Below are 27520 nucleotides of genomic sequence, written 5' to 3'. Positions count from 1 at the left end.
TTTTTTTTTTTTTTTTTTTTTTTTTGAGACAGAGTCTTGCTCTGTCACCTAGGCTGGAGTGCAGTGGCGCGATCTCGGCTCACTGCAAGCTCCGCCTCCCGGGTTCAAGCCATTCTCCTGCCTCAGCCTCCTAAGTAGCTGGGACTACAGGCGCCCGCCACCACGCCCGGCTAATTTTTTGTATATATATTTTTTTAATAGAGACGGGGTTTCACCGTGGTCTCGATCTCCTGACCTTGTGATCCGCCCGCCTCGGCCTCCCAAAGTGCTGGGATTACAGGCGTGAGCCACCGCGCCGGGCAATGTTAACCCATTTTATGCCTCTAAACTCCTCTGTGTTGGGAATGATTTTTATCCCCATTTTAGAGATGAGGAAACTAAAGCTCAGAAAGGCTAATTCTGAGCATTTAACAACCATTTATGGAGCTGCAATTCTGTGCTAGGCTCTGTTGTAGAGCGAGAATAAACCCAGACCTCTCTCTGGGAATCAAGGACCTCCTCCAGCATCCTCTCTCCTGCAGTCTCTGAGCCCCAGCAGTATGTGCTCTGGCTCTGGACATATTCAACATATATCCCCCTCTTATCACTTGGTAAGGGTGGGCCCTGCATTGCAGGGCACCTCATTCTCTATGCATTCAGGTCATGATCAGGAAAGTTACTGTTGGGGCAGCCCTGAAATGGATGGGACATGACTGTGCCATTTTTTTTTTCTCAACAGGAAGGACCTGTTTATCTCTGATTTCTGGAGTTCAGCACTAGGTGGGTATGACCTGGCCAAGGGTAGGGATTATGGGGCAGAAAAGAGAATCTGTCCTCATTTGAGGACATTTTGCTTCACAGAGGGATAACTTGCTGGGTTCTAACTCCCCCCACCCCGCCGCTTCTATCTGGGTGTCTTTTGGCACTTAATTCTGACCCTCAGTTTCTTTATCTGTGAAATGGGGATAATGTGTATATCCTGTAGTTTTGGGAATTGAAGCTGTTTAGTTAAATGCTTGCCTGCTGTATACAAGGCAATAAATATTGTCATTATTATTGCTGAAATTTATATTTATCCTGTTCCTTTTCTGTGATATTACAACGTAGCCTTTTCCTCATGCAGTGATAATCTCTTCCTAAACATAGTGTGTGGGTGGCCACATAATATTTATGCATGGAGTGGACTAACCATAGATAACATTTTTATTGTGGGACATCGAGTTTTCTTCCTTTGGTTTTCAGTTATTATTTTAGGACAGGGTCTTACTCTTCACCCAGGCTGGACTACAATGGTGCAATCATAGTTCACTGCAGCCTCTACCTCCTGAGCTCAAGTGATCCTCCCACCTATAGCTTCCCAAAGCACCAGGATTATAGGCATGAGCCACCACAACCAGCCTTTTTAAGTTATTATACATAATTTTGCCGGGCGCGGTGGCTCACGCCTGTAATCCCAGCACTTTGGGAGGCCGAGGCGGGTGGATCACGAGGTCAGGAGATCGAGACCATCCTGGCTAACATGGTGAAACGCCGTCTCTACTAAAAATACAAAAAATTAGCCAGGCGTGGTGGTGGGCGCCTGTAGTCCCAACTACTCGGGAGGCTGAGGCAGGAGAATGGTGTGAACCCAGGGAGGGGGAGCTTGCAGTAAGCCGAGATTGCGCCACTGCACTCCAGCCTGGGCGACAGAGCGAGACTCCGTCTCAAAAAAAAAAAAAAAAAAGCTATTATACATAATTTTGCAATGAGCAATTTTATGCATACAGCTTTTACCAAACTTAGGGTGATCTTCTTAGGATATATTCCCAGAAGTGGAATTAAATGAAAGGCGGTGACCAACTTGATATCTATTGTCAGGTTATCCAAAAAGTTTTCACCAATTCTTTTATCAAAACTGACCTGAAGAGCCAGTTTTTCCTGGCCTGGGGTCTTATTTAAAGATATCTTTGCTGCTTGCTTGCTTGCTTTTTTTTTTTCTTTTGAGACAGAGTCTCACTGTGTCACCCAGGCTGGAGAGCAGGAGTGTAATCTCAGCTCACTGCAATCTCCACCTCCTGGGTTCAGACAATCCTCCTGCCTCAGCCTCCTGAGTAACTGGGACTACAGGTATGCGCCACTACCCCTGGCTAATTTTTATATTTTTGTAGAGATGGGGTTTCACCATATTGGCCAGACTGGTCTTGAACTCCTGATCTCAAGTGATCTGCCCACCTCAGCCTCCCAAGGTGCTGGGATTATAGGTGTGAGCCACTATGCCCGACCCTTTGCTGGTTTCTTAAGTGAAAAATTGGTATCTTATTGTTGGAATGCATGGCTTTTTTTTGTTTTGCTAAATTCAGTACCAGTACAATAAAAGGAGAGACAAGAGAACCTACCTCTACATGAGAAGACTTAAACAGAGTATAACTTTATTTTTTTGAGATGGAGTCTTCCTCTGTTGCCCAGGCTGGAATGCAGCCGTGTGATCTTGGCTCACTGCAATCTCCACCTCCCTGGTTCAAGCGATTCTTCTGCCTCAGCCTCCCAAGTAGCTGGGACTACAGGCATGCGCCAGTACGCCCGACTAATTTTTTGTATTTTTAGTAGAGACGGGGTTTTACCATGTTGGCCGGGCTGCTCTTTCAATTCCTGACGTCAGGCGATCCACCCACCTCGGCCTCCCAAAGTGGTAGGATTACAGGCATGAGCCATCGCACCTGGTCTGTTACAACTTTAAAAGTACGCATTTCAGAGCATAGTCTACATTTACTAGGAGCCTCTTGTTAAATTAGAATGAGTTCACATTATAGTTTTAGATGGAAACTGCCCTTGAGTGAAACCCAATTTCTGCTTGCAACATGCTCTTGGGTTTTGGACCATGGGAGTCCAGGGGCCAGGACAGCCTGTCAGTTGGTGACTGTGACTATATGTCCAGGCATGTTTGGGAATGAGACCGGCAGCTTCTCTCTCTGAAGAATTGAAACCTTTTACTGCCCTGATCTCTTTTTCCCCAAATCTGTGAACTTCTTTTGCAGATGATTTGGTTCACAGGGTCAGAGCATGCCCTCTAACTGCATTTGGGGGCCTGCTCTTTCAGAAACCATCAATAGATGTCTCACAAAACATCTGGAACAGCTGAAGGCCCCTGTGGGGTCTCTTTCTGACATCTTTGGAAACCTGCATCTTGACTCATTGCCAGATGAGTCAGATGTGGCCCCTGATTCTATCCCAAGAGAGACCCTGGTCACAGGAACGTGCCATTTGAAGTGTGTGTGTTACGGCATTGGGAACTTTGCCACCTGCATCATAGCTAGAAACCAGCTAACGTTTTTGCTGCTTTTGTTGGAAAAGTGCCAGGTACATTTTTGGATTCATTTTCATCTCCTCCTCCTCTGGTCTTATACATGGGTGCACACAGATGTTTGGGTTGAAGTAAACAACTCATTCTTCCCTTCTAGATTCCCAGAAGTCACTGTTGGGTGTATGACCCTCTGTTTAGCCAACTTGAAATTGAAGTACTGAACACCCTTGGTGTGACTGTTCTCAGTGAGAATGAGGTAAGTGGTTTAAAGGGGAGCAGACAGGAGTATAAAAATCCTGACCAGACTCACCCCCGGCTCTGCCTGTGAACACTAGCATTCTTTGCAGTGGCAGCCATTCCTCTCTTACTGCCTGCTCACTTTTGTAGTGCCTGAACGATGTAACCAGCCAATCAGTTACCTCCATTTTGGCTTGTGTTGTGCCCATCAGAAAAAAATTACACAGATGGCATGAACCAGAACACGTTAGGTCTGAACCACTTTTGTGAGAATTATTTGTCTGGAAATTATGCTAACTTGGTATTTGCTGTTGCTATTGAAAAATAAAAATCTAGGTGCCTCAAGCGACGTCTTTCTGGTTGGATTTTACCCTGTCCCAGGGAGGTAATTAAAGGGGTTGCAGCGTTCATCTTTGATGCTATAACCCAGTCAAACCTATAGCACCTGGCTGTGAGTTGTGGATTAATTCTCTGCTCATATTTGCACGCCCCCAAATAGCTGGGATTTGACATTTCTGAGACCTGTGGAATAAAGAAATGCATCTCTCAAGCACAGGGCCAAAGCCAGTATGAGCAAATCCTTCCGATTTCGGTTTTATATTGTGTTGGGGATTAGAATCATTTGATTCCTGTGTGTGTCCTGAAACTGCCATCTTATTGCTTATGTGAAAATTTGGCTCAGTTGAGAGAAGAGTCATTCCCTGATATTGGCAAGGTCCTAAAACACTGTCACTCAGTTCAGATCATCTTTCTGGGTGCCTGCTCTGTGCTAGGCAGGGAGCTTTGGGGAGACCAAAAAAAAATGGGAGCCTGTCCCAGTGTTCAGGGAGCCCGTGGTCACATCAGGGCATGTGACCTGTAAACAAGTGAATGAGGAGTGAAATAGTGAGGCAGAACCTTGTACTAGGAGCTGAGACAAGAGAGGTGTTTGGAGGGATGGAGGAAGGATTCCTGGGTCTGAGCTGGGCTTCGAAGGTCTACCAGGAGTTTGCTAATGGGACAGAACCAGGATTGCAGGTAGCTGTGCAGTGCTGGCTGTTCAGGAAACCACTGCCAGTTTGTTATTAACACAAGCGAAGCTGCAAGAAGAGGAGAGGCAGGCCAGAGGTGGGCAAGGGTCAAAGGCCCTTATGTTCCCTGCTAGAATTTGGCCATAGAGTAGTGGTTCTCAGGAGGGGTGATTGTGCCTCAGGGACATTGGAAGAGGACTTAGTTATATAGATCTGCAGGAAGTGACACGGGAAGCGTGGATTACCGAACATGGGGGAAATACATGGGGTAAGTAACATCACTATCCCTCCTGTCCTTGCCGTCATAGACCCAGGAAGCCCCTCTGTTAGTGTTCATGAGACTGTGTTCATGAGACACACATTTGTTAAGTAAACGTGAGTTCTTTCGGGACATCATGATTTCCTGACTCTAGTTCTGTAACTGTATAGATTTCATATACGAGTGTAACTGTTCCACAAAATGAGCTTTTTTCCATTTGATCCTTTAGTTTGTCTCATGATTAACCCCATCCTTACCTCTCCCTCACCTTACTGTAAATAATAGGTTGTGAGCATGTTTATACCTGTGAATATCGTATCCCCAGGAAGGGAAACGGAGTATTCGCGGGGAGCCTACCATCTTTTACATGCTCCATTGTGGGACGGCCTTGTACAACAATCTTTTATGGAGTAACTGGTCAATAGATGCCCTTTCTAAGATGGTCATCATTGGGAACAGTTTCAAAGGACTTGAGGAGAGGTAAGTCTGAGAATGCTGAGATTCTGTCAGGCCCTGAGGTGAAGCCCATACCTCAGATTGACCTATACACAGAAAACGTTTCCTTGATGATTCCATACTGGGGAAATGCTTTTCCATAGGGAATGGGATGAAGGCTTAAATACAGGAGATGTCAAACCCTGATTCGGCCGGGCGCGATGGCTCACGCCTGTAATCCCAGCACTTTGGGAGGCCGGGACGGGTGGATCACGAGGTCAGGAGATCAAGACCATCCTGGCTAACACAGTGAAACCCCGTCTCTACTAAAAAATACAAAAAAAAAAAAAAAAAAAAAAAAAAACTAGCCAGGTGAGGTGGCGGGCGTCTGTAGTCCCAGCTACTCGGGAGGCTGAGGCAGGAGAATGGCGTGAACCCGGGAGGTGGAGCTTGCAGTGAGCTGAGATCCGGCCACTGTGCTCCAGCCTGGGCAACAGAGCGAGACTCCGTCTCAAAAAAAAAACAAAAAAACAAAAAAAAAAACCCTGATTCAAGCTATGAAGCAAGTTAAGGAGTCTTTTTGCCACGAATTCCACCCTTCCATTGTGATACACAGAAATGGTTTTAAAAACAGGGAAAAGCTATTTGATTCCTCTGCCTACAGCTCCACATCCTCATTCTGTTTCACAGTGCTTAGGAGTCTGCTCACTCATTTCTCTTGATGAAATGGGCACAATTACTGGAGTATTTGCTTTTTTTTTTTTTTTTTTTTTTTTTTTTTCTTTTGAGATGGAGTCTTACTCTGTCCCCCAGGCTGGAGTACAGTGGTGTGATCTCAGCTCACTGCAACCTCCGTCTCCTGGGTTCAAGTGATTCTCCTGCCTCAGCCTAATGAGTAGCTGGGATTACAAATGTGCACCAGGACACCCGGCTAATTATTATATTTTTAGTAGAGATGGGGTTTTACCATGTTGACCAGGCTGGTCTTGAACTCCTGACCCCAAATGATCCGCCCCGCCTCAGTCTCCTGAAGTGCTGGGATTACCCGCGCCTGGCCCGCATTTTCAACTATTTAACTGATTTACTCCACATCTCGAGTTTTTTCCTAATTCTTCCTATACTTCAATCATCTTGCCCTTCTGTGTCTTAAGTTGAATGAAACGATCCTCATACCTCCTAATCATGGTTTTTGTTTTTGTTTTTTAATTTCTAGGTTGTTGGCAAGGATTCTGCAGAAAAATTATCCCTACATTGCAAAGGTATCTATCTGAATAAAGGGGCTGGGATGGAAAAGGGTGTGAAACTGTGAAGAATTCTATCTTTACAGGTGTAGGAGGAAACTCAGGGGCTAAGTGGCGCTAGTGTACTGTCAGCTCTCTCCATGGGTCTGTGTTCCAGAAAGCTATGACTCTTTAATGCGTCTCTTAGTTTTTTCCTTATTTCCTTTATTTTTATTCTCAGTATCACAGTCCATGATACCCACTCTCCTTGGGGCGCCCAATTCATTGCGCAAAGGCATTTAAATTGAAATATCCTATTTGTTATTTTTTTAAAAAGGAAAGTGGGGATGACAAGTAAAATGGAAATTTCTCCCAGAAGAGTGGGGATTACTGTGACTAGCTAAAGTTTTCACACTTGAATTTTTCTGCTCAGATTTTAAAAGGACTGGAGGAGCTTGAGTTTCCTCAGACTTCACAATACATGGACATATTTAATGATACCTCTGTTCACTGGTTCCCCGTGCAAAAGCTAGAACAGCTCTCCACAGATATTTGGGAGTTTCAGGAAGAACCAGATTATCAGGACTGTGAGGACCTTGAAATCATCAGGAACAAGACAGAAGATCCTTCCGCTACTGACTGAACTCACTGTGAGGTACTCAGTGTTGGCTGAGGTAGAAGCTGCCACCGGAGACTAAAGGGAAGGCTGCCATGGAGGAACTACAGAGAACTCCTTTGCCAGGAAAGAACATCAACTTGGCTGTCTTGTTTTGAGGACGATACCCCCCATGAGGACTTGGTATAAAGATTCCTGCACTGCTAAGTGGCATTGTCCCGCTTTACATCCTTCCCTCGTGACCTGGCCCAATGTGGAGTAGCTCCCGAGTAAAGAAGTTACACTTTTGAAGGTGATCTAAAATACCGTTTATTCACAACACATCCCTCTCAGGGGCAAGTCTCTGGCTGGCTCTGGGCCTGCCACAGTTCACTTGGCCATGTCAATCAGGCTCTGCAGTGAGGTGGGCACCCATGTCTTCTCGCCCTGGACAAAGACCACTCCCCGGTCGATGTAGATCACAATGCGGCCAAAGGTGTAGAGCTGCTTCCCTTCGTGTCGCTTCCCAATGACAGGCATGAAGACAATGTTGTGCTCCTCAGCCTTGGTCTCAATGAGGTCCTTAAAGTTCATGGGCACAGAGCTGGCGGCCACGCCAATGCCCCTCTGGGCCATGTTCTCAGCCTCCCGCCTCTCCTGCATGGCCTCATACTGGAAGTCCTTCCTCCGCTCCGTGTGAGTGAGATAGGCAATGTTCTCCCGCGCTCCTGGCTGCATGTAGGCACCTGAGAGATACAGGAGGACAGGGCAGTGAGGAGAGGTGTTTCCAGGTGTATGGAAGTTGACGCTGACTTGGCCCAGGTCTGGGTGTGCCAGAGTGCTTGTGACTCACTGAAGGGCAGTTCTGCCTCAAAGATACAACTTTGGAGGAAGTTTAGACAACTGGCCAGTATCACATAAAAACTGTTCAGAAGGTTTCTGGCTAGTATCTAGTAACCAAAGATTATTAAATATTCAACATTTAAAAATGAAGTATCTGCAAGGGATTTCTTCTTTCAGAGCTGGAAACAGCAGAGTCCTCAGCCACTCTCCTGTTTCCACCTTGCCCTGTAGAGTTTCCACTTCATACCACCAAAGAGGCAGCTTTTAGTACCTTGAAAATATAGGCCCACACTGGCTTTATTTTTAACCTACCCACACAGGCCCCACATCCTGAAAGGAGTTCACGTATATTTGAGGAGCTGAAATTGGTGTTTAAGGATAATACAAGACCATAAATGCTAAGTGCTCACTGAGGAGTATATACAGGGAAGAGTTTTGGAAACATGAGGCCAGGGGTAGCTAAGGAAGAGTTTTTAGAAAGAACTTGATAATTACGGAAGCAGAGAAGTATATTTGCCTTATTACTTAATCTCTGTTTTCACAGAATAGGCTATTTTTTTTTTTTCTTTTTTTTTTTTTTTTGTTTTTGAGACCGAGTCTCTCTCTTGTCGCCTAGGCTGGAATGCAGTGCTTTTGATCTCCACCACTCACTACAACCTCCGCCTCCCAGGTTCAAGTGATTCTTCTGCCTCAGCCTCCTGAGTAGCTGGTGTTACAGGCATGTGCCACCACGCCCGGCTAATTTCTGCATTTTTAGTACAGATGGGGTTTCACCATGTTGTTCAGGCTGGTCTCGAACTCCTGACCTCGTGATTGACCCGCCTCGGCCTCCCATAGTGTTGGGATTAGAGGCATGAGCCACGGCGCCTGGCCTAGGCTAACTATTAAATAACAAGAATTAAAGACTCAGGAAATAGAAATTCTAGTTCTAACTGCCACCCTTTAACTATGTGACCTTGAACAGGCTCTTAGCCTCACTGGGCTTATCTGTGAAACAGACTAGATGATCCCATTTCAATGCTGTGAATCAGCTAATGAGCAACACTGGAGCACAGGACTGGTTGAAATAGGCTCCCAAATGTAGAAACATAAACATACTTTCATTTACTTATGATCTAGGCAGAATGACTTGCCTAGAACTTGGGAATAGATATAGTACATGAAGAGTGAACTGCCGGTTTTTGACAACACAGACACCACCTATTGAAGGCTGCAAACAAGCATGAACTCAATTCCCCTTTTAGCCTATGAAGTAGATCTTACTGTTTAACAGGTCAAATGGGGCTGATGAAGGCTAAGCAATCACCAAGTGTAAGACCGTGTACCCAACTCCACACTGTAAGATGTGTGACCTGAGCAGCGGGTTCAGGGCTGAATGAGCCTTAAAAGGCCACACAGCACAGTGGTTAAGAGGGCGGGGCCTGGGGTTAGACTGACATCTAAATCCAGCTTAAGTCAGTCTCCTTAGGGAAGATGCCCCTCTCAGTCATGGTAGACCTGGGCAGTGGGTGCCAGCTGACCATGTACCCCAATCAGCAGGGTGAGAGTCTGTTGCTATGGGCAAAAGTGCGACCTAAGGTTTAGGCTGCCTACAGGAACCACAAAACTCTGATTCTGTGTCATTTACATGTGTAAAATCTGAAACTCAGGGCCAGGACATCCAAAATGGGAATCCTCACTTACCAACATTGGAGGACACCGCCCGGTTCATGATATCAAGTGCCTCGTTAAATTTGTCCTTGACAGATGGATGTGCCAGCACTTGGTCTGAGAACATAGACTTCCAACCCAGGTACCACTTGGTGATCTCCTCATAATTTGGGCTGTTACTGAGCCAAGAGCACAGCACCTGCCAAAAAGAAAAATTACTTGCATCCATGGTGGCAACAAACGAAGGCAAGATTTCTGAAGGGGCCATTTGTTTTGTTTTGATCCTGGTCCTGCAGGCTAGTGACACCACTTTACAGGGATTTATAGTAGCTAAACAGTCTAGGACTTATGAATATGGATTTTGGAGTCAGCCTGGTAGCTAAAGTCCCCTTGCGTGTAAACTCTCTGAGCTCCGCTTCCATGTCTACACGACAGGGATACCATAGCCCCTACCCCATAGGGTTGCTGCGAGGAGCTGAGATAAAGCAAATAAAGTGCTTGGAACAGCTTCTGATACGTAGCAAATGTCCAATAAATGGTGCCCACTATTAAGATGACCTAACTCATTCCTACCCTACCATGTAATTCATTTTTATTATGGAATTGTACCTACAGTCAGGCCTTGGCAGAAAATTAACTTAATCCTCACCCAGTTCCCTCCCCCAGAAAGCCAAGCAAAACAGTGTACCTGAAGCCACTTGGGGAAGAAGTGCTTTTCAAGAAGTCCCACCAGACTAGAGACAGAGATCATCCCTTCCCAGTCGATCACCCAATAGAACGCATCCATGTGCTGCTGGTGGGGGTTAATGACTAGCTCACCAAGACACATCCCTGGAAGAGAAACCCAGTCTGTAAGGCACAGCTTTAGTACCGGCAAAGCCACAGAAGCACAAAGAGCAAAGACAATGTCCATTTTCATCTCAGCTCACAACAACCTCCACCTCCTGGGTTCAAGTGACTCTTGTGCCTCAGCCTCCTAAGTAGCTGGGAGTACAGGTGTGCACCACCATGGCCGGCTAATTTTTGTGTTTTTATTAGAGACAGGGTTTTGCCATGTTGCCCAGGCTGGTCTCAAACTCCTGATCTCAGGTGATCTGCCACCTCAGCCTCCCAAAGTGCTGGGATTACAGGCGTGAATCACAGCTTCTGGCGGGGTTTTTTTTTTTTTTTTTTTTTTTTGGAGACGGTCTCACCGTTGCCCAGGCTGGAGTGCAACGGCAGATCTCAGCTCACTGCAACCTCTGCCTCCCAGGTTCAAGCCATCCTCCCGCCTCAGCCTCCCGAGTAGCTGGGACCACACGCACATGCCACCACACCTGGCTAGTTTTTGTATTTTTGGTAGAGATGGGGTTTCAACATGTTGCTCAGGCTTTAATCTGCTTTTAAAGGTCAAATTTAAGCTCCTGACATAGCAATTCTTAAATATATATATATATATATATATATTTTTATTTCAATTTTTTTTTTTTGCTAACCCAGAAATAACTCCCTAATAATTTAGAATAAAATACCACAAAAATTTCAGAACTCCAATGGCTGTCCTGTTACCAGAAGCCAAAGCCAATCAGGAAAACCACAAGGCACAGAGTCCAATGTTGTTACTGTCAACTATTAGTCGCTGTTGTAAATAAACAGCGGAAAGGACCCAAGTTACATTTATGTTCAGCCTCTGAACAGCAAGGAATATTGTGTACTAAGCACTTTCATGAATACAAAGGCTATGGTTTAAATCACCACTGACCACAGAAACCAGGGCACCAAAGCTGCTGGGCTTGGACTGCATTTTCCCCATATCCTTACCCAGCTTGGGCACTATGTTTTTGACCATGAATGCTTCCCAGGAGCCAGGAGTGAAGACATCCTTCCAGGGCTGGAGGATGAGCTTGGCAGAGGAGTCGCTGGGGTGCCACTTCTGCAGGGCACTGGACAGCTTGCTACGGATGGGGGAATAGAGCGGCTCCAGCCGTGCCTGCATAAGGGGCAACCATGGGTGGATCCAAGAGTGGATGGGAACAGTGTCTGTGAGCGGGTTCCAGTTTTCCACCTGCAACGTGGGGAGAAGAAACAGTTCATGTCGCCTGTTGGGCAGTCACATAACACCCACGTGGTTAAAGGCAAGAGCTGCCCCTGGAGGAGGCCCCATGCTCTCCAAGGCCCATGGTCCTTTGTACATCGCCAAACAAATATGCCCATTCATTTGATTACATCTCAGAAATAGCATAATTCTAATTTTAGTGAAGAAATCAAGAAAATGAATTCCCTCCTGAGGGTGGCTTGGGGGGAAAAGTGCTGAGAAAAAGGCTGGAATTAACACTCTAGGTCAACAGTTGTGTTGACAAATTCTGTTAATTCCAGGCGTTTTAACAGCACTGAGATAATGAAGACGTAGACTGAACAAGTCCCTGTGGTTAGTGATGACAGCTGTTCCTGTGACTCTCACCCCACCTCCTTTTGCAGCTTGGGGAAGATGAGTTGGTCCAGTATGTTATCTAAGATCCACACAGGAATGATGTGCACCCAACTATCCAAAAAGTCCACCATCGGGTCACAGTTCCTTGGCTGCCACTGAGTGACAATATTTCGAACAAAAGGCATCCAGACTTCCCATATCAACCTATGGGAGAAAGGCAGAGGACAGGCTGGTTAATTACACTGATTGGTTTCAAAGAACACCACCACCGCCCACCTCTCTAGAATCAGAAATAAAAATGCAACAGCATGGAAATCCAATCAGAGGAAACCATCAGGCCAGTCACCATGCTGGCCAGACCTGAGCCTGCTTCTTCCTTGTTCTCGTGACTCTCCTCTCGAACTGAGGCCTTGGTCTCGTAGACAGTGCCCGCCCACCTGGCAGAGCTGCTTTAGGGTCACAAGGGTCTCTTCCTAGGTATCAAGTGCTTTCCCACCTATAGGCTTCTATTCATGAGCTGACATCTCTCACCCTCTGATCACAGTTTCAGTGTCACCTCCTCTAAGACCTCTGTCCTAACCCCCATTCCAAGGAGGTCGCTCCTGCAGTTTTCTATCGCTGTACCTGGTGTGCATCCTGCCTTTATTTGTTCACTACCTTATTTCCCATCTGCCTTTTCTGCTGTACTATAGACAGAGGCTGTCTGCTGTACTAGGGTAAGCCCAGCACCTAGCACAAGCATGATATTCAACAGACATTTGACAAGTGTCAGCTGAATTCATGGCCAAATGTAATTGTACAACCACTATGGAAAACAGTGTGGAGATTCCTTAGAGAACTAAAAGTACAACCACCATTTGATCCAGCAATCCCACTACTGGGTATCTACCCAGAAGAAAAGAAGTCATGGCTGGGCGCGGTGGCTCACGCCTGTAAATCCAGCACTTTGGGAGGCCAAGGCAGGCGGATCATGAGGTCAACAGATTGAGACTATCCTGGCCATCATGATGAAACCCCGTCTCTACTAAAAATACAAAAGTTAGCTGGGCATGGTGGTGCATGCCCGTAGTCCCAGCTACTTGGGAGGCTGAGGCAGGACAATTGCTTGAACCCGGGAGGCAGAAGTTGCAGTGAGCCAAGATCACGCCACCGTACTCCAGCCTGGCGACAAAGCGAGACTTCATCTCAAAAAACACAAGTCATTATATGAAAAAGATATTTGCTCACACAAGTTTACAGTAGCACAGTTCACAACTGCAAAAATGTGGAACCAACCCAAATGCCCACCAATCAACAAGTGGATAAAGAAACTGCTACATATATATATAATGGAATATGACTCAGCCATAAAAAGGAATGAATTAATGGCATTCGCAGCAACCTGGTTGGAATTGGAGACTACTATTCTAAGTGAAGTAACTCAAGAATGGAAAACCAAACATCTTATGTTTTCACTCATAAGCGGAAGCTAAGCTATGAGGATGCAAAGGCGTAAGAATGACACAATGGACTCTGGGGACTTGGGGAAAGGGTGAACGGGGTGAGGGATAAAAGACTACAAATTAAGCCAGGCACGGTGGCTCACGCCTGTAATCCCAGCACTTTGGGAGGCCAAGGCGGGTGGATCACGAGATCAGGGGATGGAGATCATCCTGGCCAACATGGTGAAACCCTGTCTCTACTAAAAATACAAACATTAGCTGGGTGTGGTGGTGCGTGCCTGTGATCCCAGCTACTCGGGAGGCTGAGGCAGAATTGCTTGAACTAGGCAGCTGGAGGTTGCAGTGAGCTGAGATCACGCCACTGCACTCTAGCGTGGCGAAAGAGTAAAACTCCGTCTCACAAAAAAAAGACTACAAATTGGGTTCAATGTATACTGCTCAGGAGATGGGTACACCAAAATCTCACGAATCACCACCAAAGAACTTACTCATGTAACCAAATACTACTTGTTCCCCAAAACCCTGTGGAAATAAAACATTTCAAAAAAATAAAATAAAAAATAAAATAAATTCATGGCCAAATGAATTTAAATTCCTAAAGCGGTGTCAGCATGAGCAGAGAATCAAGGCTAGCACTGCTGCCTTCCCCCACCTTCAGCAGTCCTTCCCAACCCCCCAGGAGAAAGGAGCTGGAGCGCAGAGCCCTGCCCTTTGGTACCTGTGAAAGGCATCTGCCGAGAGGTCCTGTCCGCCATGAGACAAGAGCTGGTCATTCTCCAGGAGGCTTTTCCACTTGGAGATTATCTCGGTGCCGTAAGTGCAGTCCTGAGGAGAAAGGCAGAACAGCTGAGGGGCAGCAGGCTCTCCAGCCCTCCCTGCCCACTGGACCAACTCATCAAGCAAGGGTAAGACCAACCAAGAGGCAGGGATAGGTTGATTTTCCCAACAACTCACTTTGAGGGGATCCCACTCCTTGAAGTACTCCTTCATGAGTGGATAAACGATGGCCACGGCGAGGTCCACACGGTCGGACATCCTGTACTCCTCATAGTACTTGTCCTGCAGGGTTTCGAAGATGCGGGCACACTCGTCCAGGGTGAGGGGGTTGCTGCAGTCGGGCTGCATCCGCCGCTCGCACTCCTCCACCATCTCCAGGACCTTGCTGAGGTTGGAGATGACCCGCTCCTCATGGTCCAGGACCTCGGTCATCTTCTCCAGCTCGTGGAAGAGGTTGACCACCATGTCCCGCTCATACTGTAGCTGCCGGTCATTCTGGATGATCTCCTGCTCCGTGAGGTCAATGAGCAGCTGCAGGTTGTGCTCCAGCTCGGGCAACGCAAAGCCCGGGGCCTTGGCCTCCTTGCCAGACTGTGGCAGCTGTTGGGACTGCAGCGGCAGCCCATCATCGGGAACGTTGTGCTTGTGGCTGATCTGACTGTAGCTGTAGTAGACCTTTTGCTCCCGGCCTGTCATGTCTATGACCTTGGAAAACGTAGAGGGACGAAGGTTAACACCACTGCGGCACTGTTAAACACACAGCTAAGCCCAGGGGAAGGCCCCATTGACAGGGAAGTGTGTAGAAACCACATTATTCAACAGAGCTGGAGAAGGGCAGTGTTGTAAAGTGGGATCCGCACTGTCCTAGCCTAAAGGAGACTCCAGGGACAAAATCAGATGCAGCAAGCAGTTCTAGGTTGGATCACTTTGAGCAAGCCAGATGGAGAAGACTTTTTAGGGAAACATGAAATTTAAATAGGGACTGAGTATTAGTAGATGTGAAAATTTATTTTAATGGAAAGGTAGAAGCTGTACTGATCAAAGAAGGTAACACAATCAGAATATCACATTTTGATTTAAAAAATGCACATAAGCATAGAAAAAGATCTAGGATGTATAACAAGATGTTAACATTTGGTAATCTTGGAAGGATGGAAAATATTTCCTATATTTCTCCCTATTTCCTAACTTTCTAAAATGTACTACACACTGCTATTATAATAACAGTTGTTTTTTTAATTTAATTTTTTAAACTTTTTTATTTTTTGAGATGCAGTCTTGCTCTGGTGCCCAGGCTGGAGTACAGTGGCACAATCTCAGCTCACTGCAAGCTCCGCCTCCCGGGTTCATGCTTCTCCTGCCTCAGCCTCCCGAATAGCTGGGACTACAGGCGCCCGCCACCACGCCTGGCTAATTTTTTGTATTTTTAGTAGAGACGGGGTTTCACCATGTTAGCCAGGAAGGTCTCGATCTCCTGACCTCCTGATCCACCCGCCTCGGCCTCCCAAAGTGCTGGGATTACAGGTGTGAGCCACCGCGCCCAGGCTTTTAATTTTAAAACAAAATAAAACATACAAAAGGCTAATTGAACAAAGGCAACCTAGGCAATGAGCTAATTCCAATATTTTAGGAAAACAGGAAATGTGAATATGGACTGCACTTCTGAAACAGAATGATTCATCACCACTTTTTAAGTAAGTGTGTGATCCATGAACCACCAGCATTAGAATCACTGGAGGAGAAAAAAAAAAAGAGTCTTGAGGTTCAGCTTAGACTCAAAATTCCTGGGAGGCACCTAGACGCCCGTATTTCTTATCAGGTCGTCCAGATAATATAACAGCACACGTTTGAAAACCCCACTAAAGGCTTTGAGGTCTATGACACACTATATATCCTACAGCAAATGACAACAGGCAACTGTCACCATTGTTCTTTGACTACTTGGAAAAGTAATGGAAAACGTAATACACTATATGCACGTAACAGTGAGTGAAAATTTAATGTATCTTAAAAAAAGAAAATACTCAATGCTGACTAAGGACCCCTGGGAACTCTCTCCTGCCCTCCTGGTCAGACAGAGTTAATACAACCTTCTGAGTATTTGAATGCCTTAAGTACTTTTGTATTTAACATGGTGATTGCACATGTACATCTCTATCCTTAAAAAAATGTCTCAAACAAAGACAGTTTTATATACAAACTAACCAGTCAAAAATCCAAACTAAACCAGATGAAAGCTAAATGCCTAACAACGGAGGTAGGATCAAGCAATATAGTACAGCCACCCTCTGGAATTCTGCACTCATTATAAATCTTCACGGTGAGTTTTTAATAAGAAGAATGTTACTGAATTCAGTGATGTAAGCTCCAGAAACACAGGAACATCATTTGGTTTACCAGTGTAGTGCCGTGAAGAGTGCCTGGCAGAGAAGGAACTTGGTAACTATTACTAAATATGGGAGTGTAATGAATAGGAACATGATATTAATAGTATTCATTACACTCCCATAAAATAAGTGAGAAAAGCAAGGTACAAGAAAAAAAAAAAGCCTAGCTAGAAGATCCAAAAAACCCTAGACCATGTTCAGTGATTAATTCTGGGGTGTGGCTCCTGTACCAGGTGTCCAAAGGCCCCCATACCTTGACTTGAGAAAGCTCCTTCTGGGGAGCAGTGAGCTTCTTGCTAATCCTGCCCTTGGCCTTCAACTCTTCCACGGTCTTGTAAGAGTATTTGGGCTTCTTCTTGCTTCCACTTGGGTCTTTCCTCCACTGGCTCAGCTCCTTCTGAAACTCCTGAACCAGAAGGATACAGTCAGATGCAGCAAACCACTTTTTACAACAGGTGAGACAGCTAAGACCATTAACAGATGTCACCATTCACTGTCTTAGATTTATTTCCAGGTTCTATATGAAGGGAGGAAAGGATGCACCTGCATGACACCAAAACTATCTAATGATAACTCCTTGACCCCATTTACCCTCTTACAAATAATGAGGTTCAGAAGGCAGGTGCACCAGACGGGAGGGAGAAACAAAAATAAAGGAAACAACATGTATTGAGCATCTACTATGGGCAGGCACTATAATAGTTTAAATGTACCTCATGTAAAACTTAGAAATGCAATGTAAAGGATTTTTTAAGTACACAAAATCTTGTTTCTCACTTTAAAATGAAGATAAATAAGCAGGTCCTAACTCTCAAAGCAAAGGTATCTCTTATAATCAGGGTCTGCAAAATGTACCTGCCGTAGCTACAGGAGGAGCTACCGCTAGCTTGTCCAACCCGCAGCCCAGGACGGCTTTGAATGCGGCCCAACGCAAATTTGTAAACTTTCTGAGCGTGATGGTAGTAGAATCCAGCCCACAGAAGTTGGTTTTGGAGTTGTCATTATGTTTTTCTCATACTGGTTAAGACTTGTCATTTTTTTCTCTAGAAGTATCTACACATCTGGCTACTTTGGGAAAATCAGAGGATCAGGCAATACTAAGCCCACATCCTCATAAGCAACAATCACCTAGAGCTGAATAAAGATTTACCTTCTAGACAGGCTAAGGCCTCACCTCTGTGCCACAGTCCCCACCACTCTTTATTGTCTAGCACCTGGCTTATCTTACTTGCTTCTGTGGTGTGCCTGGCACCTGTAGGCTTCTAAGTCTGAGAACCCCTGACTCAGAGTGGTCAATCCCACATTATCAAATGACTGTGTCATCAAAAGGTCAGTGACAAGAAGAGTAATGTGTTTCTTTGCAGCATCCTGCTTTCCCCCATAAATTCAAATGGGAAAAGAGTAATACTTCAATCAACAGAGCTGGCCCCTTCTATCACTGGGGAAAAGGGACATACAGCTGCCAGCAGATGGCTCCCTGCTGCACTTGGGATGAAACCCAAGCACCTAAAAATGGCTGTCAAGGCCCATCTTGTGGCCCGCCCACCCCTCTGAATGCACTTCCTTCCCCTCTGCTTTGTGTACCACCCTCCCACCACAACGGCTTCCTTTATGGTTTCTTAACCGGCAAGCTCAGAGCCTCTCAGTGTCCTCAGGCTTCTCAGCTCACCCTTCTGCCAAGTCTCAACTGAAATGTTTCCTTTCCTCAAAGGTTTCCCTGACCAGCCTATTTATAAAAGTAGGTCAACACCACCTCCCAACCCCCAACCTTATTTTCTGTCTAGGCAGGTCCTAGCACCTTCTGCCATTTCAACTGCCACTTCCACACCATAGCTGCTTGTTTACTCTCTGTCCACCCTGCGCCCTCTCATCATGGTGCACCTAGCCTTCAGCCCAGCACCTGGCATATGGTACGTGTACAATAAACATCTGAGGACTAACAGAATGAAGGGATAAATGAACAGCCATTAGAAATGGACAGGACACCACCCACCCATGTCTCCTGACTTCCAGTTACCTCTTCAGCTTCTTCCTCTGAGTCAACCACAGGGAAGTCTTGCATTGACTGCGTGGTGCGCTCGGATCCATAAGCCCCCACAGCACCTTTTCCCTTTCTCTGCTTGGCTTCGATTGGGTTAATGATACCTGAGGAATTTCGGCAAAAGATTAAAAAAAGAGAGTCTTATGATCACAGCAATTCATGTATGTGAATCAGCCACTCAGTGAAATGAGTTTCTTGCTCCTTCCACAAAATAACACGCTACTCAAGGAGAGCTATTCTCTGCCCTCAGAACACTACTCTTGTCCCTTGTGATTTGAAACTTATGAGCATTTATGCTACCACAGAACAGTCTGCTGACTGGTTTATTTATATCCCAAATAGATTTCCATTTCTACTAGGATTGTTTCAGTGGACAAGAAGAAAACAGAACACTACATTTATAACCAAGAACTCCAGCATACTAAATTCTACACTTCACTTCTTTGGAAGCCTCTATTAGGGAAAATGCAATAATTCAGATACTATATTGACTCTGACTGAAGTGAAGCTATAATTTAATATAAGACTCCTCATGTATTTTACTTAGGAGTTCCTATCTCCTATGTTTAACTTTTTTATAACAAGTTTAAATCCTAGAAATAAATGTTGCTTTTCTCATAAAAGTGTTTACGAATAGGACCACAACATTTCAATGAAGATGTTACCCCCCCTCCAAATTTTCCATCCCTGCCTCCCTTCCATTTAGTACAGTTGAAGTCTCAAATAAGAGCTATCCCTGGCCGGGCGCGGTGGCTCAAGCCTGTAATCCCAGCACTTTGGGAGGCCGAGACGGGCGGATCACGAGGTCAGGAGATCGAGACCATCCTGGCTAACATGGTGAAACCCCGTCTCTACTAAAAATACAAAAAACTAGCCGGGCGTGGTGGCGGGCGCCTGTAGTCCCAGCTACTCGGAGGCTGAGGCAGGAGAATGGCCTGAACCTGGGAGGCGGAGCTTGCAGTGAGCCGAGATCGCGCCACTGCACTCCAGCCTGGGTGACACAGCGCGAGACTCTGTCTCAAAAAAAAAAAAAAAAGAGCTATCCCTGGGCCAGGCATGGTGGCTCATGCTTGTAATCCTAGCACTTTGGGAGGCCAAGGTCTTGAACCAGCCTGGGCAACATAGTAAGACCCCATCTACAAAAAAAGAAAAAATTAGCCAGGCATAGCAGAGTGTGCCTGTGGTCCCAGCTACTCGGCAGGCTTGAGCCCAGGAGGTTGAGACTGCAGTAGGCTATGATCATGCCATGCCACTGCACTCCACCCTAGGTAACAGAGTGAGACCTTGTATCAAAAAAAGGAAAAAAGCTGTCCCCTCATTCTCATTCAGCGTATCCTTGCTTAAGTTCATGTATTTTTCATGTACCTAATGTTTTCAACACATAACCTGGATTTCACTTTAATAATTATTTAGAGGCCGGGCGCAGTGGCTCACACCTATAATCCCAGCACTTTGGGAGGCCAAGGAGGGTGGATCACTTGAGGTCAGGAGTTCGAGACCAGCCTGGCCAACATGGTAAAACCCCGTCTCTACCAAAAATACAAAAATTAGCTGGGTGTGATGGCAGCTGCCTGTAATCCCTGCTACTCGGGAGGCTGAGGCAGGAAAATCGCTTGAACCAGGAGGCGGCGGTTGCAGGTGAGTCACGATCGTGCCATAGAACTCCAGTCTGAGCGACAAGAGTGAAACTGTGTCTCAAAAAATAATATTATTATTATTTAGAGACTCAAATTTGAATATGGAGGACACATTTGATTATATCTACTTGGCAATCATGCATAGGAAATAGCTCAAGAAGAAGGGGAAATGTTCCTGTAGGAAGAATACAACTGTTTGGTTTGAGAGGCTTTGGTCTCAAGAAGATAAGAGTGTGACAGGGGCTGTGTCTCAGTGAGGCTGGCCATGAGAAGACAGGAGGAGATTGGGCTACTAGACGAAGATGGAAGTAACCAATGAAGGATTTGCTCAGCCAATTTTACAGCCATATGGCTCTAATTATTAAAAAAGCTACACACAATGTTTTACTGATATTCCTGAAGGACAAATAACCGTTTCTGCAAAACTACAACCCTTGTGAGTAGGGATGGCAAACTCAAATGACTTCGGGACCAAGAAAAGTTCCTGTGGGTTGGGGTGGAAGACAACAGGGGGCCGTGGAGACTGCCTCCAAGAGAAGACCATGTCCATCGTCCCAGGAGCAGCTCTCACTTGCCTCAACTAACTACTGCCAGGCAAAATCTAGAATTTTAGGTGAAACTGTCTGTTTTTTAAATATTAGCAACTAATTCATTTTTGTCTTTATTTATTCTATTTATTTATTTATTTATTTATTTAGAGATTGAGTCTCACTCTATTGCCCAGGCTGGAGTGCAGTGGTGTGATCTCGGCTCACCGCAACCCCCACCTCCTGGGTTCAAGCGATTCTCCTGCCTCAGCCTCCTGAGTAGCTGGTCAGGACCAGGAAAAAAGCCTGTCTCCAACCTGTTTGCAGCCTATTTTACACCCTAACCCTTTTCTTCTTGTTGAAACAATTACTTATTTAACTTGAGCTTTGATAAAGCAAGGTAGCGTAGGAGTGCAAATGTCTTGTGCTGGCAAACCAGGCTAGAGAGAGAAAGTGCTTTTAAAAGGGAAAAGCAAACCTCCTCTCCCAATGCCCCTCTCCTTCCCTCTGCCTGCCCTCCATCACGCAAGACGACAAAAGTGCAATACCTTGTGCATTCTTCCCGAGGCCCCGTCCAGGGACGTAGCCCATCTTCTGAAGAAGCTTCTGTCCAATTCCTTTTGTGTGTCTTTCCCAGCTGCCAAAGTCCATGAAAGATTTGGTTCCTCCTGCAAAACCTTTCTGGCTGGGCTTAAAATTGCCACCCTGCAAAGAAGAAAAATCAAGGCTTAGTTAATGGAAAAACAAAAAGAAGAAAAATCTAAGAAAGCCTGGCCAACAGGAAAATGGTCTAAGTTACACAGCACTATGAAAAGGGTCACAAGAACCAAAAATGTGTGTGATACGTGTCAGGAAGGAAGAGACTACACTACGCACTTCACAACTCACAGAAGCCTGCCACCAAAAGGAGATACTCACAAAATGCATTCCAGATAAGTCTCTCCCTGGCTAGAAAATGCTTGGGCCACAATGACATTTGAAGGATATTACTGGAGTCACAATCCTGCAATAAAGACTCTACCGTTTTTAACTTCCTTGGTCCAAAATCCTTAGGAAAGTCGTCCTGCTTAACAGGTCTCTCTTCATCATCAGAATCTTCCAACTCTGCCTCCTCCGCTGCCCCTTTCTTGAGTCCTGCACTGATGAAGTTGACTGGCGCAGAGTAGTCACGGGCCCTGCAGGCACAGAAACAAAGCCCCACGGGGTTGGTAAATAACTCTTCTCTCTGCAGCAATCCCTTTGCAGAAACTACGTGCTTGAAAACTCCTTAGAATGAACTTCATGGAAGGTTTTTTAAAAAAGTAACACATTTTTTAATGTGTCAAAATATCTAAAGGACCCCAGATTTGGCTTCCTGTAGTCCCATTTAACATTTTATCTGACATATTCCTCTACAGCTGGGGAGTTATCACATCAATGTAGGGTTGATTATAAATCCAAAATATGATGTGATAATACAGTTTTCCTACATTTTAAAAAATTAATTTATCATAAAAAGCATTTGTTTTGAAAACTATTGCAAGTACAAAAATCCAACAGGAGCAGAGAGAAATTTTGATGGATAATCATAAATAAATAAAACCCACTGAAAAATTATACGAACGTAAAGCATATAACAATTATATTAATCAAACTCAGAAAAAGCTCCTATCCATTAAATTTATTGAATGTGAAAATTTCCAGCCAGGGCAACATACTAAGACTTTGTCTCTATAAAAAAATAAATAAAAATTAGCCAGGCATGGTTGTGCAAGCCTTTGGTCCCAACTACATGGGAAGCTGAGATGGGAGGATTGCTTGAGCCCAGGAAGCTGAAGCTGCAGTGAGCTATAATCATGTCACTGTGCCCCAGCCTGGGCAAAAGAGTAAGACCGTGTCTCAAAAGAAAAGAAAAAAAGAAAATTACACTAAAGTCCCTTAAGAAATAAGAAATTAACTCTGTAAAATGAAATATATTGATTTAAACTCTGACTGCTTCAAGCATTTACATTAAGCCATTAACCTCAGGTCCTTTTTGTATAAAATAAAATTGATATATTTGTACTGTGTGGTTTAAAAAAGAAAAAATTACAACAAAAAACCCTGGAGCTGGGTACAGTGGCTCACACCTGGAATCTCAGCAGTTTGGGAGGCTTGAGGCCAGGAGTTCAAGACCGGCCTGGCCAACATGGCAAAATCCCATCTCTAATAAAAATACAAAAAATTAGCTGGGTGTGGTGGCGCACGCCTGTAATCCCAAGCTACTCGGGAGGCTGAGGCATGAGAAACACTTGAACCCAGGACACAAAGGTTGCAGTGAGCTGAGGTCATGCCACTGTACACTCCAGCTTGGGTGACAGAGACTGTGTTTTGAAGAAAAAAAAAAAACAACCTGGGAATACAGCAAATAAAGTGATGCCTTGTAAAATGACCAACCTAGTAATTCAACATCCTCATGGCAACAACAGAATTTAGGGACTTTATTCCTAAAAATGTAACATAACTTAGTGATTCAGATCCCCAACTCTAGAGTCAGATAGGTCCAGGTTCCAATTCTAGCTTAGCCTCTGCCTAGCTGTATGACCATTAGCCTTAGTCACTTAATCTGTAAAATAGGAATAATAATGGTACCTTTCTCATAAGGAAAATTAATCCAGGCTTGTGAAATAGCCAGAACAAGTAAGCAGCCAAGAGATGTTAGCTGCTATTATTATGATTATGCAATTTTTGATCCCTGATCTATTTGTCATCCACTTTCAGACACCCTTGTGGATGAGAAGTTTGAACTAATCTCTATACTCTTTCTCCCCCAGCCTCCTTTGAAAAAGGCACATTCTCAGCTGGGTGTGGTGGCTCATGCCTGTAATCCCAGCACTTTCGGAGGCTGAGGCAGGTGGATCATGAAGTCAAGAGATCAAGACCATCCTGGCCAACATGGTGAAACCCCGTCTCTCCTAAAAATACAAAAATTAGCTGGGCGTGATGGCGGGCGCCTGTAGTCCCAGCTACTCAGGAGGCTGAGGCAGGAGAATCGCTTGAACCCAGAAGGCGGAGGTTGCAGTGAGCCGAGATCGCACCACTGTACACCAGCCTGGCGAAAGAGCGAGACTCCATCTCAAAAAAAAAAAAAGAAAAAGAAAAAGAAAAAGGCACACTCTCAATAGGATGGAGCCTAGAGGCCACAGGTGGGGCCATTCATCGGAGGAAAAAAACCCCAACCTGGCACACCCTGGTCGAGTGAGGTTCAGCCAGGGCACATATAACCTTGTGCTGGGGAGGAGACACGCCGCCTGAATCCACATCACCCACCACTATCCTAGACCAGTACCTCCACTACTCCACTACCTGCGCAGGGACCACTGGCTTGGCCTCCTCAGTCTTCCACTGTGGCTCCATGCCTATTGAGCACACCAGCAAAAGGGTCTTCTCAAAACATAACCCAGCCCCACATCACACCCTCTCTATCACACACACTATGCTACCCTTCCCCCTCTCTGCTCCAGCCCCCAAGCCTTTCATAGCCTTGTGGATACCATGATGCTTCCCATCAAAGGCCTTTGCATATTAAGACCTCTTCTACCACCCTAGTTGCCTTCTACTGTCAGTCATATCAGCTTGCTTAAGCGTCAATTTTCTCCATAGAAATCTTCCTTGGCCTTTCAGAATAGGTGAAATGCCCTAAAATGTGTTCTCCCTCATGTCCTCATGTCCCTTGTGTCCTGTATCACAGTTACAAGTTTCAAATGCCTATTTCCATCTTCTAGAGTCTGGGCTCCAGGAAGGCAAGAATGGGTCTACAGCACAGGCCTAATACATAGTAATCACTCAATAAACACTGATAATTAAATCAGTGAGGCCAGGCATGGTGGCTCACGCCTGTAATCCCAGCACTTTGGGAGGCTGAGGCGGGTGGGTCACTTGAGGTCAGCAGTTCAAGACCAGCCTGGCTAACAAGGCAAAACCCCGTCTCTACTAATAATACAAAAATTAGCTGGAGGTGGTTGCGTGTGCCAATAATTCCAGCTACTCGGGAGGCTGAGGCATGAGAATCACTTGAATCCGGAAGGTGGAGGTTGCAGCGAGCCAAGATTATGTCACTGCACTCCAGCCTGGGCAACAGAGTGAAACAGTGTCTCAAATAAATTAAATAAATAAATAAATAAATAATTAGAATAAAATAAAATAAATAAAAAAGTGAAAGAGCAGCACTCTAGCCTAAAGAGGAAACCAGACCTCTAGAGATGATGTCACAGCTAACAGTCTCAACAAGGCCAGGAGACAAGTATACTTATCAGGGTATCTCCTCCACTCCCTGCCCATCTTCCCCCTCTTCCCTAAAGCAAGGTGAAGCAGCCCCCATGCCAGGCAGTACCGTTTGCCTCCAAAGCTGGGCCTCTCATCATCCGAGTCTCGCTCTGCCCACACCCCGTAGGTGGCTTCTTCCTTGGTCTGCCAGTGGCGCTGTCGGTTGGGGTTGAACTCATTCTGGAGATCCCAGTCAGTGATCTCAAAGTTCTCCCGCTCGTCATCATCATCATCAATGCGGCCTTCCCCATCCCGGTACAAGTGGGACAATGACATGGCCAGTCACTAAAGAAAGAGACAAAAAGGGCACAGGCCATAAGTTCTGGGGGCAGCAGTAGGAGGATTCCTTGTGAGGATTCCTTGCTGCCTTCAGAACTTTCTCTGAATTCAAAGTCCATTAAAATTGGCATTACTATTCAATAAAGAAAATATTAAAAACCTACTTTTAGAAAACAATCAGTACTAAAACAGGTGAACAAAATACTAGTCCCAACCGTCTATGATTCTTTAAAAGTATATATTTCCTTGTCCTAGCCAATATCATAAATATCACACATATTCACACATACACAAACCACACAAAAATAACTAAATAGGTTATTTTGTACACTATTGCCTTAGAAAATGAGTGGCTATCTTCTTAGATCCCAGATTCTTTTTTCTATTACTGAGGAAAGAATTATATCTGGATCCTTGGTGGTCCTAGGAGTGATTTTTTTTAGAACATGCTTTTTGAAATACATTACTTGATGAAACAACATTTTCAGTTTTCCTCACATGAATTTCTTCTGATGAGCTGAAAGACTGTAGTAATTATGAACACTATTTTAATAGTCAGATGGCCAGGGATTGATATAGAGAATCTACCTCATGGTAGCTGGGTGAGCAGATTCAGCTGTATTTCTTAAATTGGGATAAACTACTATACCAACCTTAGAGAATGCTTATAAGGCAAATTCAATGAGTTCAAAATAAGTGCTCAAGAAATGACAGCTTCTACTTTAGTCCCATGATTAGGTTAATCATTGTATTAGGGTTTTCTAGAGGAAGAAAACTAATGGAATAGACATATATATATAAAGGGGAGCTTATTAAGTATTAACTCACACTATCGTAAGGTGCCACAATAGGCTGTCTGCAGGCTGAGGAGCAAGAAGAGCCAGTCAAGTTTCAAAGCTGAAGAACTTGGAGTCCAATGTTGGAAGGCAGGAAGCATCCAGCACGGAGAGAGATGTAGGTTGGGAAGCTAGGCCAGTCTCTCCTTTCACATTTTTCTGCCTGCTTATATTCCTGCCGTGCTGGCAGCTGATTAGATTATGCCCACACAGATTGAGGGTGGGTCTGCCTTTCCCCACCCACGGACTCAAATGTTAATCTCCTTTGGCAACACCCACATAGTCACACCCACATAGTCACACCCAGGATCAATACTTCCTATCCTTTAACCCAATCAAGTTGACACTCAGTATTAACCATCACAATCATCATTACTATTATGGCACTAGGGAGTAAACTTAGCAAAGTGATTCTAAAATCTGGCACGCTAAAATCGAAGCCTGAGTTCAAATTCAACTCTATCAGATACTCAGTGTATGAGAATTAAATGCACGCGAAGCGCCAAGCATGGTGCACTACACAATAATACATTCAACAGGTGAGAGCAATTGCGATTCTTGTCTTGCTGAAAGCGGCCTTAAGGCACACAGAGTTCACTACTTCCACAGGCAGTGTCCAACTCTGGTCACCTCTGGCAAAACGTTATCTCTGCCCTCTTCTACTCACTGGTGCACTGTTTGGATGCAGCTGGTCCCAATCTCTTGCAGGAGTGTTTAGGACAGAAGGGTTTTCAGAAAAGGTGGGGACTCTCAAATACATAAGGTTAAATAATACCACTGCCTCCGCGGGCATAGTACGTGGTAATAAGCCCTGAGTGAGTAGTCACAAGTTATGAAGCCCTCATCAGTAGATGCTAGGTACATGCTGGTCGCTTGAGACCGATTATCAACTGTCCGCATCAAGACACTTCTGCAAAGTAGGTACCGTTAGTTTTCATGCTTCAGACAAGAAAAAGGAGATTCAGAGAAGTTAGTCACTTACCTTAGGTTCCACTGCTCATAGGGCTCAAACTCAGGAGAGCTAGAAGTCAGGCCTCGGGCTTGTCTCTCTCTTGCTGTCTAGGTTTGGCGAAGGAGGCTCAGGTTCTTAACTGAACCCAAGCCCTAAATCCCAGTAGACCCCAAGCAGCACCGCCCCTCTCCGTGCCTCGGCAGAGCTGTCTACGAAATGGATTCCCCTCCCCACACCCCAACGGCTTGGACCGCAGCTCGCCTTCCCCGAACCTTCGCCCCTACTCCCACTGGCGCTGAGTCCCCTCGTAGCCAGCCTTGCTCACCTCTCCGAGGGTCCAGCGTACCAAAACTCAGCTTCACAATCCGCGCGAGAAGACCGCCGCTCCTACGCCAGAACCCGGATGCAGCGTGGCTGGCGCGCCGGAAATGACGTTAGTC

At 45.4% G+C, this 27520-nt stretch overlaps 2 protein-coding genes across 8 annotated transcripts in view; one reads left to right on the top strand and one right to left on the bottom strand.

The window, feature by feature from the left end:
- SRRD (SRR1 domain containing) overlaps positions 1 to 10056 on the top strand; it is an 11972-nt gene extending 1916 nt beyond the window's left edge. The window contains exons 2-7 of the mRNA XM_025398245.1: positions 719 to 759; positions 3056 to 3315; positions 3417 to 3515; positions 5091 to 5245; positions 6414 to 6459; positions 6854 to 10056. Coding sequence (XP_025254030.1) covers positions 719 to 759; positions 3056 to 3315; positions 3417 to 3515; positions 5091 to 5245; positions 6414 to 6459; positions 6854 to 7063 — 811 coding nt within the window. The 3' untranslated portion in view covers positions 7064 to 10056. The remainder of the gene's footprint in view (positions 1 to 718; positions 760 to 3055; positions 3316 to 3416; positions 3516 to 5090; positions 5246 to 6413; positions 6460 to 6853) is intronic.
- On the bottom strand, positions 7321 to 27520 carry TFIP11 (tuftelin interacting protein 11). 7 transcript variants are annotated; one of them, XM_025398239.1, is made up of 16 exons: positions 27406 to 27520; positions 27111 to 27187; positions 26121 to 26318; positions 25630 to 25715; positions 25081 to 25298; positions 21751 to 21904; positions 21278 to 21434; positions 18542 to 18669; positions 16778 to 16930; positions 14315 to 14842; positions 14079 to 14185; positions 11954 to 12122; positions 11309 to 11552; positions 10197 to 10339; positions 9542 to 9707; positions 7321 to 7761 (listed from the first exon to the last, which is right to left on the bottom strand). In XM_025398239.1, the coding sequence occupies exons 5-16, from the start codon at positions 25287 to 25289 to the stop codon at positions 7406 to 7408; spliced, it is 2514 nt and encodes an 837-aa protein (XP_025254024.1). In that variant the 5' UTR covers positions 25290 to 25298; positions 25630 to 25715; positions 26121 to 26318; positions 27111 to 27187; positions 27406 to 27520; the 3' UTR covers positions 7321 to 7405. The 7 variants fall into 7 exon arrangements, with proteins under 7 accessions (XP_025254024.1, XP_025254025.1, XP_025254026.1 ...); XM_025398240.1 differs by having other exon boundaries at positions 26121 to 26197; XM_025398241.1 differs by having other exon boundaries at positions 26121 to 26155.

Source organism: Theropithecus gelada, chromosome 10, assembly GCF_003255815.1.
Source record: "Theropithecus gelada isolate Dixy chromosome 10, Tgel_1.0, whole genome shotgun sequence".
NCBI classification, from domain to species: domain Eukaryota; kingdom Metazoa; phylum Chordata; class Mammalia; order Primates; family Cercopithecidae; genus Theropithecus; species Theropithecus gelada.
The sequence above is the reverse complement of the archived record's forward strand: the minus strand, read 5'-3'. Positions and strand labels throughout refer to the sequence as shown.